This window comes from Macaca nemestrina, chromosome 13 (assembly GCF_043159975.1).
Source record: "Macaca nemestrina isolate mMacNem1 chromosome 13, mMacNem.hap1, whole genome shotgun sequence".
Lineage (NCBI taxonomy): Eukaryota > Metazoa > Chordata > Mammalia > Primates > Cercopithecidae > Macaca > Macaca nemestrina.
In genome coordinates, this window is record NC_092137.1 from 24,788,583 (window position 1) to 24,801,986 (window position 13,404).

General features: G+C 53.4%; 1 protein-coding gene across 6 annotated transcripts in view; it reads right to left on the reverse strand.

Annotated features, from left to right (window-relative positions):
* Positions 1–233: 233 nt before the first annotated feature.
* Positions 234–13,404, reverse strand: part of LOC105479810 (adenylate cyclase 3) — a 101,074-nt gene continuing 87,903 nt past the window's right edge. For 2 of the 6 annotated variants that reach the window (XM_011738115.3, XM_071076298.1), the window contains 11 exons: positions 12,463–12,550; positions 11,470–11,586; positions 8,972–9,231; positions 8,616–8,678; positions 7,057–7,138; positions 5,450–5,608; positions 4,289–4,435; positions 3,603–3,722; positions 2,609–2,732; positions 1,833–1,957; positions 234–1,212 (listed from right to left, as the gene is read on the reverse strand). In XM_011738115.3, coding sequence (XP_011736417.1) covers positions 1,030–1,212; positions 1,833–1,957; positions 2,609–2,732; positions 3,603–3,722; positions 4,289–4,435; positions 5,450–5,608; positions 7,057–7,138; positions 8,616–8,678; positions 8,972–9,231; positions 11,470–11,586; positions 12,463–12,550 — 1,468 coding nt within the window. In that variant the 3' untranslated portion in view covers positions 234–1,029. Of the gene's footprint in view, positions 1,213–1,450; positions 1,958–2,608; positions 2,733–3,602; positions 3,723–4,288; positions 4,436–5,449; positions 5,609–7,056; positions 7,139–8,615; positions 8,682–8,971; positions 9,232–11,469; positions 11,587–12,462; positions 12,551–13,404 lie in introns of those variants that run through there. The other 4 variants (XM_011738116.3, XM_011738111.3, XM_011738114.3 and 1 more) reach the window with 3 other exon arrangements.

The following is a 13,404-nucleotide window of genomic DNA, read 5'->3' on the forward strand; positions in this document are numbered from 1 at the left end:
ACGGTCATGAAGTAACCTCCATGTGGGAGAGCTCCGGGAACAGTGCAGAGGACTAAAGCCAGCTTGGAGTACGCTTTAGAAGAAAGCAGTTGAAGAATAGTTCCGGGGTACAGTGAGCTATGACGAGACCTTCAAGCTCCTGCCTTCCAGGCCTATGGTGGGGACCAGTGGCATGAGTCAGCAAAGTACAGCACTCCTCAGATAAGTGATATTACCACAGTTTCCACCATCACTTTCAAGTTGAATAAAGCTTTTAATAAAACAGTCTTGTTCTTTATCAATACCTGTAAATTCTCTTAAAGCAGTAGCAAAGGCGACTGTAGCAAGAGCTCAAAAGGCAAGGCAATGTTGGAGTGTATTTAACAGAAGATTAAAAATATAAATGTAGAAGATCTGTTTATATATTTTTCTTTCAGAAATAAACCCCCCCTCCCCTGCCAGGTGAAAGGAAATATTGTACTTTCTGCTCTCATGGCTAAGGGGACAGGGGTTCCAGAAGAACCTTTCAAGATGATGAGGAACACCAGGACGAGGGCCATCTCACCTCACTTGGACCACATGGAGACCACCAGGTATCCTGCTTGACCTCCCTTCAGAATGGGAGCAAAACGTTTGCCAGCCATGTCCCGCCCCACCAAGCCCCGTCTGAAGCAGAGCTTCCCCGCCTGTGTTCCCTCCACAGTCCCAGTCAGCCCACTGGCAAAGGCCACTTCGTCCCAGCTCTGCCACCTTTCTGCTCACAGTGGCCAGGGCCCCTCAGGGGCAAGAATGGCAGGGATTGGAACGAGGGCTCTGGAAGGACTGTTCAGCCCTACGCCTAAGACCCCTACGCTGGGGACGCTACAGGCACATGGAGGAATAGCAGGGCCACCCTCAGAGTTTACACATCCATGAACAAACGAAGGCTGAGGAGATTTCTAAACCTAAAGTCCGCGAGTGTGCACTTCAATCCAGGAAGGCCAGGACTTCCTTCAGTTCCAAAAAATAAATTCTCCCTTCCGGTTTGGACTGTTGCAGGCTCGAGGCTGTTCAGGAGTTGTCTACCACCTGGTGGGGCAGTGTGACAGAGGGGCCGTTGGGGAAGGTGGCTGGCTTGTCCCGCCCCTTCAAGAAGAAGGTCAGCAGCTCCCCCTTTCCCTTCACAAAGATGGGGCCTCGCCTCACAAAGCGGAAGCCGTACTCTCGGAGGATGACTTGGGTTTCTTCTACCACCTGTAGAGGGATGGGGAGCAAGAATGTGGCGTTACTGGGGGAGCCTAGACTGAGGGCGGGTGGGTCTTTGGGTGGTTGGAGCTGAGCACTGATCCATGGGTCCCAGGCAGTACAGGGCCCTCAGCACCCTTCCCAAACCTCCCAGGGCCAAGCCCTTCCTTCCACCCCCGGTGAGCAGCGGGTGGGCAGGAGAGCCCTGGAGTGACTGGCTGGGGGCCTCCTCTCGCCCAGAGACTTCTCTCCTAGGACAGCCATGGTCACCCGGGTGGCAGCACTGTTGCCTGGAAACTGCCACTGCCTGCTCTTGTATCCCTTTGCCCCTTTCGTGGAGCTCTTCTGCCAGACCCCACTGAGACAGATCACAAGGTATCGGAAGGTTCATACCCAGAGGCAGGCCATACGCACCCAGAACTTCAGCCCAGATTTTGTGGATGGGTGGGAGCATTTCCTCCTGCGCTGAGGCTAGCTATTGCAGAGACTCCTTTCCACTCACCCCATGCCTCTGCCTGCGGACTTAACTGTTCGGGGCCAGGGTGGGAGGCGGGCACATGGGAAAGCACTGTTCCGATTCTGTTCCTGTGCCGAGTCTGAGCACGCGCCGGCTCTGCTGCTGGACGTACCTGGATGTTGCCCATGACCCCCGTGGACTCCATCCTGCTGGCTACATTGACCGTATTGCCCCAGATGTCGTAGTGTGGTTTCCGGGCTCCGATGACCCCAGCCAGAACCCCGCCTTTGTTCATGCCTAGGGTGGAGGCATAAAGTTCAGCACAGCCACAGGCCAAACCTTGTCATGAGCCTCAGAAACCAACTCCTCTTTTATAGAATTTGTCACCAGACCTGTACCACAAAGCTCCTAATTATGTAACACATCATTGTCCTCGTTCAACTTGCCTGTATGCTACTGGAGGGTGGCAGTCACGTCTCCTGTTTATCTGTGTGCTTGGCAGTGTCAGCTGCCACCCCCCCATATGCAGATTTACTCGGCATGGTAGTGACCAGTTCTAATACACCTGGTATTTCAAGTCTCCTGTGACCTCGCTCCGGAATGAGACGCCCTCAGTGGAAGAGCAGGTGATCTGAACTCCTTTCAAAGAGCAGGCTGGTCTGGGAAGCCATGCCCTCAGCAGGCACAGAAACCCCTCTGGAAATGGATCACAAACTCACTTCTCGGCCAGGCAGGCCAGGCTTCTGTTGTAAACAGTACGCACAGTATAGCCTGACCATCACATCAGCTGGGTTTTGGTTTAGTCATCTAGAGGAGTCTGGACTAAAGGTCTTTCAGGTCCCCTCACCCTGTGAGTGCGTGAACCTCCCCACCCGAATGCCTCAGGCCTCCTGTCTCTCCTGGTGGGCCGAGCCCCTGCCACAGGGCAGGCCGGCTGGGGGCGCTCACCTATGCGCAGCATGAAGTTATTGAAGGACTGATTGTTGATGTTGGTGAGCGTATCCTTCATGGCCAGTGCAAAGTCGGCCAGGTCAGCCAGGTGCTGCCAGCGTTCTCTCTCAGACTTGTCCTCCTGTGCCAGGGGACCGTGGAGAAAGTGTCAGGGGCCGCTCACCGCAGCAGCCTGCTCTGCTGCCTTCCCTGGCAGTGTTCTGGGGGTGGATTCCCCACAGCTAGATGTTCAAGGCCTGACTTCCCTTCCTCCCACAAAGGAGTCGGCAGCCGCGCTAGCTCCGACTTGCCACTGTGACAGAGTTCACGTAGCAGGTCTAGGCAAAGTCTGGGCAATGGGGGTAGAGGAGACGGATCCGTGAGTCTGACCGCGAGGCGGGCTCCTTCACCTTGGCTGGGCCTGGTCCTTAGGTTTTGTCAAGTTGTCCTTGTTTGGATCCCTCAACTAGGTGATAAGCACTGGAGGGGGTGACCCGCCTTGGACATGTTTCTGTAACCTCATCCATACGATAGAGAGGGCCATGGGATGGTCTTAGAGGTAAAGCAGGATGATGATGTTTTAAGACCAGAGCTTGGGACCAGGGCTCCTACACCCCATTTTCTCTCCTGGTAGCTGAACACAGGTCTAAATTAGCTTAACAAATGAACAGGCTGCCATTGACCAGAGTTCTGAAGGCCACACTTTTTAAGTTTCCCTTGTTAACAATTGCTCTCCAGTTCCTATGAAAGCACAGAGCCTTAGGGGGCCTGGCCACAGAACACAACCATCTTAGGTCTGAGCTGTGAACAGCAGGGGGTGGTGTGTGTGCTATTTCTCTGCTTGCCAGACTTTCTTAATAAACCCTACTATTTATATTTACATGCTGCTGGTGGTATGTGTCTGGGACTCCTTTGCACAGCAGTTCTTGTTTCCCACATGCTAGGTCTGGGCTGCCAATCTCTTGCCTGGGGGCAGAGCCTCGTCTCCTCTCTGGCTATTGGGGTTAGCTACCTTGTTGGAGCTGGCAAAGCCATTAGTGTTGACGTCAGGGGTGACTCCTGAAGCTGCCATGTACGTGCTGCCAATGGTTTTGATCTTGGTGATCACCCGGAACTTGGGATTGTCCAGGAGCTGGGGCCAGGATTCAGAAAAGAATTGTCAGCAGTCAAGGCAGATGAATGACCCAACCCAGTGACAGATGTACCTGTTTACAAGGACCCCACTAAACCCAAGAGACACTTTCCTATCAAAGTTCTTACTTAGTCTACCGCTCATCTGCCACGTGACCCTGGGAGAACTTCCTGACATTCTGGGCCTCAATTTCCACAACCTCAACACTGACATAAAATCAGTCTCCTAGGCGGGCTGCGCGCGTGTGGAAAAGCATTCTCCCTGGTATACAGGTTACCCAATCAATGCTGACTAGCTCTGAATTTGAGGAGAGGGTCCCAGGACAGAGAGGTCTCCAGCTGTTGCTTGGCCAGTCCTTACCCTGTGACCCTGTGGGTGAGTTCCTGGGCTCCCACCTCCCCTCCCCTTCCCCAGCCCAGTAGTTCCAGGTGGCTGCAGAAGTCTGTGTATTGCAGAAGGGGCTTATCTGGGATGGTGGAGCCAGTTTCTCTGGCCTCTGCAGCCTATCCTAGGATGTGATGTGGAATGGGCCGGCTTCATCGCCAGAGTGCGGGGTGGGGACTCACAGAGTCAAAATCCGAGATGATTTCATTGAGGAAACGCAGACACTCGATACCGCCATTGTTGATGCTCTCCTCTGTGTAGAAGTCAGCAAAGTTGGGCAGGGAGGCAAACATGACTCCAATCTCATCATACGTCTGGCTGTACAGCTCCTAAAAAGAGGCAGGGCCAAAGTGCTCAAAGCATGTCTGACTGGATGATGTGCTGGAGAAATGCATCTGTTTTCCACACACGACATGTGTACTCAGCTTTTTGTATTCACACATCAGTCAGATTATCCCAGCCTCTTTTTTTTTTTTTAAAGAGTCTGGGTCTTGCTATGTTTCCCAGCCTGGAGTGCAGTGGCAATAAACAAGCACGATTAGGTACAATTGAAACGCACTGCGGCCTCAAACACCAGGTATCTGGGACCACAGGCACATGCCACCATGCCCGGCTGTAGATTATCCCAACTCTGAATAATTTAAAAATAGCTCATTGCTACTTTTTCTTTTTTTTCTTGAGAGACAGAGTCTTGTTCTGTCGCCCAGGCTGGAGTAGAGTGGCACAATCTCGATTCACTGCAACCTCCACTTCCAGGTTCAAGTGATTCTCCTGTCTCAGTTTCCCAAGTAGCTGGGACGACAGGTGTGCACCACCACATCCAGTTAATTTTTGTATTTTTAGTAGAGACAGGGGTTTCACTATATGTTGCCCAGGCTGGTCTCAAACTCCTGACCTCAGGTGATCCACCCACCTCGGCCTCCCAGAGTGCTGGGATTACAGGCGTGAGCCACTGTGCCTGGCCACTACTTTGAATAAATTTTAAAACAGCTTCTCTAGTTCCTCTAATAGCGCCAGCTGTGAGGAAGAGGGTACTGTGGAGCTGGGAACCACTTTGGCGAAGTTCACAGGCAACAGAAAGGTGGGCTCTACCAATAAGTCTTGTCTTCTGACACATGGCCTCAGAGCTGTATGGCCCACGTCACCATGCCTACAGCAGTGCCCTTTACAAGAGGCCGGAGAAACTCCTCTTTTGCTTATATTGTGTTTGCTGTTTAGGTTCAGCCCTACCTGGCCCCAGTCCCCTGTCCTTGAGAAGGCCTGGGCCCAGGGGGGTTCCCTGAAACAAAGAACAGATGGAGATGCATGGCCTCATGGTTCCGGGCTGAGGCCACACCCCTCACCTCATCTCTCTTCTTGGACCCCAGGAAATGGCGTGCCACGTGCTCAGGCAACATGTTGGTGACCAAGGCCTCGTTCCAGCGTCGCATCTCGTAGACACGTTCCTTCTGGTCGTGGACCTCAATCTTCCACAAGAAAAGTGTCCGTGCCAGTTTTTCTACCTACAGACACAGACAAGGCGAGGCATGTGCTCTGAGCTGGCCACTGGATAGAAGGATGAAAAACGGGAACAGCCAGGCATGGTGGTTCACGCCTGTAATCCCAGCACTTTGGGAGGCTGAGGCAGGCGGATCACCTGAGGTCAGGAGTTCAAGACCAGCCTGGTCAATATGGTGAAACCCTGTCCCTACTAAAAATACAAAAATTCACCAGGCATGGTGGCGGGCAACCTGTAATCCCAGCTACTCGGGAGGCTGAGGCAGAAGAATCACTTGAACCCAGGAGGCAGAGGTTGCAGTGAGCCAAGATTGCACCATTAGACTCCAGCCTGGGCGACAGAGTGAGACTCAGTCTCAAAAAAAGAAGAAAAACAGGAACATGAATAGAGGAGCTCCCCTTGGAAAGGCTGAAGGGAAGATGGCTAAATGGCAAGGGAAGTAAGACCCTGCAAGGATTCCCCCTCATCAAAAGGCCACCCAATAGTGCGGTGCAGTTTCCAGCCCCCATAGTTACAGCAGATATCCAGGAGGCCTTCTGGGACCTAATTTCAGCTGCAGGTCTGTCTCGTGGAGGTGGCAGCAGTGGGGATCTCCCAGCTCAGGGGGGAGTCCCCTTTCTAAGCAGGTGCTATTTGGATGAGAAGTGGCTTGGGAAGGCTGTACTTCCCTGGAAAGTCACTAGGGGGCACTTGAGCTAACACTGAGCCGGAAGTACAGAGGTTCTTTCTCCTCCCTCTTTCCTCTGTTGTGGGGTTGGTGGAGGGGGGCGGTCACTTGTCACCCAGGCTGGAGTGCAGTGGTGTGATCTCAGCTCACTGCAGCCTCAACCTCCCAGATTCAAGCAGTCCTCCTGCCTCAACCCCCCAAGTAGCTGGGATTACAGGCACGGGCCACCATGCCTGGCTAATTTTTGTATTTTTTAGTAGAGGCAGGGTTTCACCATGTTGCCCAGGCTGGTCTCAGACTCCTGGAATCAACTGATCCTCCACCTCAGCCTCCCAAAATAAGCCACTGCACCCAGCCTTCTCTTTTCCTTTTAACCCAACAGAAAGTCCATCAGCTCCCTTCCCTTTCTCTCCCGGCTCCGTGGTCAGTTGTGCTAATGTCCCTCAGCGCCATGGGGAGTGCAGGGGCCATGAGCCCCTGGCCTAGGGGATAGAGATTTGATTCAAGATGTTTGTGCCTTCGCTCTGTCCCCTCCCGCCCTCACTCCCATGCTTCCTTCACCATCCTGGAGGGGGTCGGATGGAAGAGGTGAGGCACTGTCTTCCTGTGTGACTGAGGAAGGAGCCTGAATATAGAAAAGGCAGTGGCCTGACCAGGCTCACGTGTGGGGTGGGTAAAGGGAAGCCGCAGTCCTTAGGAGCTTGGGCTCTTAGGTCCCAGGGCTGCTGCTCAGGAGGCCCTGTGGGTTGTGGGCACAGAGCGGGGATCGTGCAGGTGGCACTCACATGGCGGGAGAAGTAGTAGAAGCTCAGCATCATGAGGAACACCATCACCGTCATGGAGTACTTGGAAGGCACCAGGGGCAGCCTGCCGGGCAGAGCGCGTGCAACTGAAAGGGCCTCCCGGAGGGGGCCTGATTCCCTCCGACTAGACGGTGTTGCTTCCTGCCACCCCAGCCCCAGAGCTCACCCCAGCTCCTTAGGCCCTTTCACATCAAGTCGGGCTCCCCCTGGGCAGTAAAGCTTTCTTAACTCACTGGCCTCCTCTCCAACAGCCGGGCAGCCCCTGGCCCCTCCTGGCTACACCTGGTATTTACATCAGGGCTGCTCCCCAGGTGTTTAAGAAACACTGCATTGCCTGACTGATCACAGAGGTAGCTACGACCATGCAGGAATTTGCAGAAGAGACATCAGTGATGGGATTTCATAGCCACAGGACTGGGGTACAATCTCACCATGGCTTTTTATGTCATTCGTCCATATTTTTATGTGGAGCTGTGGTTAGTTTCCATTACTGTATGGTATTTCGCTACATGAATATACCAGTTATGTATCCATTTCCTGTTGATGTCATTTGGGTTGTTTTCATTTGTTTTGAGGGAGGGGGTATGTCTATTACGAACAGTGCCACCTTGGATATTCTCATACATATATCCTGGGACATGAGTATGTGCATGAATTTCTCTAAGATACATATATATACACACATATACATACGTCTGCGTGGGCGTGTATGTAGGAGTGGAATTGCTGGGACACAGGTTTATTTTCAGCCTTACTAAATAGATCAAAATATTTTCTAACGTGCCTGTACTAACTCATACTCCCATCAGGAGTGTAAGAGTTACTGCTGTACTTGATATTGTCAGACTTATCTAGACCAGTACATGTGATGGTATTTCATTAGGGTGTGACTGGCATTTCCTTGATTACTTGAGTGCCATTTATTAGTGGCCATTTATAGTTCTTCTTTTGTGAAGGGCTATGCAGGTCTTACCCCTCCTTCTATTAGGTCATCTTTTTATTTCTAAACTTTCTTGAAGGTCTCATTCAAGTCACTGAGTCATAAAATTTTAAAACCTTGGCACTGGCAGGGACCTTAGAGAACTTCTGCTTCAGTATCCTCCTCAAGAGATGAAACTGCCACTCATGGAAACTGACCTGCCTGTGACCCACAGAGAATTACTGCCTGCTGCAGGCTCAGAAGCCAGGTCTAAATCCAAAGCGTGTTCCTCCCTCCTCATTTTCCTGCTGCTTGTCTGTCCTGTCAGCCAGTTACATGCAGCTGCCATCCACCTGGCAGTTCCTTCCCTCCTCACTGCACTGCTGCTGCCCTCCAAGCCTCACTGCCCTTCACGCAGAGGCCTGGATGTCCAGGTCCCTATCAGAATCATCCTGCCTCTGCTGCCGCCCTCCTGGAGGAACCCATGCCAGCTCCTCTAACCTGCATGTGCTAGGTCACGTGCCTCCTGGAGGGTGAGATCACAGGGCTTGGGCCTGTTGTATTCCTGTCTCTAGAAGAGGGACTGTGAGCGCAGGCCAGGAGGGGAAGCTGTGGCCCTTACCTGTCAGTGCCGTTGAGCCCAGGGGTGAATCCCTGCATCTTCTCTAAGGTCACCATAGGTAAGCTGCTGGACAGATAACAGCACAGTCAGGCTGCATCTGGGAACAAGAGCCTGATGCCCAGCCAGACACCGGGGTATCCCAAGTCCTCCACTCGGGGACAATGGGAAGAATCTATTCCCGGGTCCTAGCCAACCAGTGATGTGTCTGTGAGCAGCCAGGAACTCTGGCTCTTGAACAAGCCTCTGAGGACCCCTAGTGGCAGAAAGCCACCTCAGCACAGGCCCATGAGCTCAGCGAGGACTTTGTGGGTGGGAGGAAGGAGACAATACAGATCCCCAGTCGCGCTTCATCTTACTCATGCTCCCGAAAACGCCGGTGGTCGTATTCATCGAAGACGGGGCGCCAGGCGTAGAGGTTGATGGCGGCCACGGCGCCCGCGACGAGCAGCATAAGCGTGAGCTTCACCATGTGGCTGACCTGCACCAGCATGATGGTGGCGATGAGAGACAGCACGGCCACGTAGTTGTAATACTTGGGGTTCTCCAGGCAGCCGCCCTTCGTCTCCATCCCTGCTGTCGCGTTGCTGGGTCCTGTGTAGTACTGGAGACAGCTGAGCTGGAGGCCAGGATGGCAGGAGGGGACACACGTTCAAGAGAACAGCAGGTGCTGGTCACAGAGAGCTGTGCATGGCAATGTGCACTCAGCTGCCACCTCCCAGGGCTCCCCCAGAAACACCGGGAAAGATGGGGAAATTTACTAGGGACGAATCATACGAAAGTTAGTAACTGCAGCTAAGAGCCTTGCTGTTGCCTCATTTGACATTCACAAAAACTCTCGAGTATTTTTAGTACTGTGCCTGTTGTACAGAAAACTCAGGCCAGATTTGCCCAAACACAATTAGCAAGCAGAAAAGCCAGAAGTAGGAGCCAAGTCTTTAGGCTTCAAATCCAACATGTTCTTCCCCACATCACACTGTTGCTTCAGGAGGCACCACGGGGCCATGAGCTCCACTCACAGCCTCCCCATGATGACAGCTAGTCTCTGCCCAAACCCTTCACTGGGGGGACACTCTGTCTTCTGGAGTCTTCACTGGTTCTGCTACTGGGCAGATGTGGCCGGGAGAAAGTGTATCCACAATCAGAATCAACCCCACGTTTTTGTAACTTTCACCCACGAGGGCTTGTCTTGCTTGCGTGATTCCTGGCATATCTATATTCTAGCATGAACAGTTGTTGCACCTCCCTAAGCTTTACTCCTCCATGAGTGACAGCATCTCTAGGTGTCCTGGACCCTGTGCAGTGACAGCATCCCAGTGTCCAGGACCCTGTGCAGTGGTGACCCCCACACCTGGGTGCCAGGTTCTAGGCGTATTGTGACATGCAGGGGGCTTGGGGCTTCCCTTCCCTGGGTAGTGGGCACCAGCAACCCCTGGCCAAGGTAGGCTCTGGAGCCCCTAACTCCTCATTCCAATTGGACTTTTTTTTTTTTTTTTTTTGAGATGGAGTCTCGCCCTGTCGCCCAGGCCAGAGTGCAGTGGTGCGTTCTTGGCTCACCGCGACCTCCACCTCCCAGGTTCAAGCAATTCTCCTGCCTCAGCTGCCCAAGTAACTGGAATTACAGGTGCGTGCCACTGTGCCTGGCTAATTCTTGTATTTTTAGTAGAGATGGGGTTTCACCATGTTGGCCAGGCTGGTCTCGAACTCCTGACCTCAAGTGATCCGCCCGCCTCAGCCTCCCAAAGTGCTGGAATTACAAGCATGAGCCACCGCGCCCAGCCCTCATTGGACCTCTGATTAGCTGCAGCCCTGGAGCTTTTTCACTTATACCACTGCCAGAATAAGTCTCCATGCTGGTTGTATTCCTGTGCTCCAATTGTTAAAATGCAACAATAACATTAAATTAGAAAAAAAGGAAGAGAGTGTATATGGTACTTCGACAATTAGAGGAGGCCGTGACAACTGACAAGAGAACATCGATGACAGCTCCAGGCATGTAGTGCTCAATACGTGCCCAGTGGTTCTAAACCAATAGATCTGGGCTCCCAACTCCTGTCCCTTCTCCCCAAGAAAGCATTTGGCTGCCCCCTCAGGGAGGAAGAACACACAGGACCAGGACTTAGAACTGCCTCCATTCTGGATTCTGTCACTTCCTGGCTGTGTGACCTAGAGCAAGGGAATTATTATTATTTATTTACTTTTTTGAGACAGAGTCTCACTTTTCACCCAGGTTGGAATGTAGTAGCATAATCTCAGCTCACTGCAACCTCTGCCTCCAGGGTTCAAGCGATTCTCCTGCCTCAGCCTCCCGAGTAGCTGGGATTACAGGTGTGCACCACCATGCCTGGCTAATTTTTGTATTTTTAGTAGAGATGGGGTTTCACCATGTTGGCCAGGCTGGTCTCAAACTCCTGACCTCGTGATGTACTCGCCTCAGCCTCCCAAAGTGCTGGGATTACAGGTGTGAGTCACCGTGCCCAGCTGATTACTCTTTTTGAGCGTTTGTTTCTCCATATGAAACTGCAGATACTAGTACAATTGCTCAGGACTTTCTCACAGATTAAATGAATCAACATACATAAGGCACCTAGCACACACAGGCCTGGGCACATGGAACTGGGCTCTTGGACTCTGGGAGAGGAGTTTCAAGGAAACAAGTCCATCCCAGAGGATCCCTGGATGACAGGGACAAGACTCCTTCCACTAGGCAGGGATGATGTGTTTGGGAACCTAGGAGCCACTCCAAAGCTACATGACTGTGGAGGGACGGATTGAGAAACTGCTCGTGTGACCCAAACAGAAGCCCTTCTCCACTGAGAATAGGGACGTCCCTTCAACAAGGACAGCAGGAGCTCACCATGTCCACGACATTTGCCATCACCAGGATGAAGATGGCGAGCATGGCCCAGGTGTTCCTGGCCCAGCGGGTCCGGTCAATCCAAGTCGAGAAGGCCACAAGCTTCTTAGGAAAGGCCTAGAAGGAATGGAATTTCAAGGGCCGTGAGCCTTTGCCAGCCCTTTCTCCTGCAGACGTGACTGCCAGCAACTCAGGCTGCTCCCATATTCCAGTTCCAGGAGCCTCAAAAGGGGCTCTGCCTGGGAGTCGCCCGACAGCTGACAAAGGGGCAGAGCTGAGAAGAGGGCATGGGAGTTCTGGCGCTGCGTTGGACCTCCTCCAGGTGCCTGTGCAACAGCACAGCTTCCAGCTCGCAGCCCTCTCCACAGCACATGCGGTGACGAGGTGAGGCCAGGGCAGAGAACAATTTTCAGGGCTGCTGTCTCTGGTCAGCTACTCCTGCCTGTCCTGGCTCCAAGTGACCTGGCGAGCCACCTGTGAGATTCATGTTCCTAAACACTGCTTTACCTTTGTCATTCTGATTAAAAAAACTTCTGCTTGGTACCCCAGTGCCGTACAGGAGGAAGTTTTAATCCTTTTAGTCTGGCTTCTAAGGGCCTTCACAGTCAGGGCCAGCCCACCTTCCAGCTGGCCCTCTAACTGCTTCTCTACCCAGGTTCCTGTGTACCCAGACTCTGCCGTACTCATGTGTGCCGCAGTGCCACGGCCTGCCACAGCCCAGCCACGGCCCAACCAAGGCCCACCATCGGCCAGCCACAGCCTGCCACAGTCCACTATGGCCCAGCACCGGCCTGCCACGGCCAGGTGGCCCAGCCAGAGGGAGTGCTCTGCTGATGGTGAATGAATGGATGGGCAAGTGCCTGGACCATCCTAACAGAAGAGTGTCTGTCTGTCAGGATTTGACAGAAAGAATAACTCCATCACCACCCAGTTTTACAGGGAGTGCCACTCACTTCCAGACGCTTCCAAGCTCAGCAGAAAAGTGCCTCTTACCCGGGGAAAGATGGCAGCCAGGGAGCAGATGGTCAGGATGAGGAGCAGAATCTCACCCACCACGAAGGTCACATAGTTTGTCATTAGCCTGTGACAAAGAGAAGACAATTGGGAGGGGCCAGAGGGGACAGTGAGATGCGGTGAGGGGCTAGGAGGCAGGGGATGGGGGACAAGGGGCAGGGGATGGGGGACAAGGGACAGGGGGCGGGGGACAGGGGGCAGGGGCAGGGGGTAGGGGATGGGAAGGCCTCTCAGCACAGCATGAGCCCGTGCCTGTACAGCTCCATGCAGTGCCAGGGAATTGCTGCTGCCTGCCGTGCAGAACGGGACAAAGGCCCTGATGAGAGGGGCTGCCAGCTGAGTGCTGGCCTGGGAGCGGCCACTCTCCAGCTGCAGCTGCTGCCTGGGACATTTCCCAGAGAGGGAACAACTCACAGGTGGCCTGGGCACAGCCCAGGATAAACTTGGGCAGGGATCTTAGGAATGCGCCCCGGCCATGTCGCTGTGCTAAAGGGACAGAGCACAGAGCAGCATCGCTCCCTCGCTGCCGGGGGCTGCTAAGAGTCCGCCTATGGCAGCCACCCCCAGCTTCACCGTGGACACACTCTTAACACATCCACCTTAACCCGATGACTCCGGGAAACCTGCCTTCCATACCCTCTGCTCACACCCATCCCCATTTAATCCCTCCCTGGAAGGTGCTCTTGCCAAGAGCCCCAGAAGCCTCCTGGTAGCTAAATCCACGTCCCATTTTCAGTCACCTCTCGCCCCTCCTTGAGACACTTTTCTCATTTGGTTTCTTGAGTCCCTGCTGGTACTTTTCCATCCCTGCATCTGGACATGCTGCCTTGAGCTCAGCGAGTCTCGTGTTACTGCACAGCCTGCATGCTGGCGACGCCAGGTTCACATCTCCAACCCCACCGGCCCTCTCAACTCCAGATC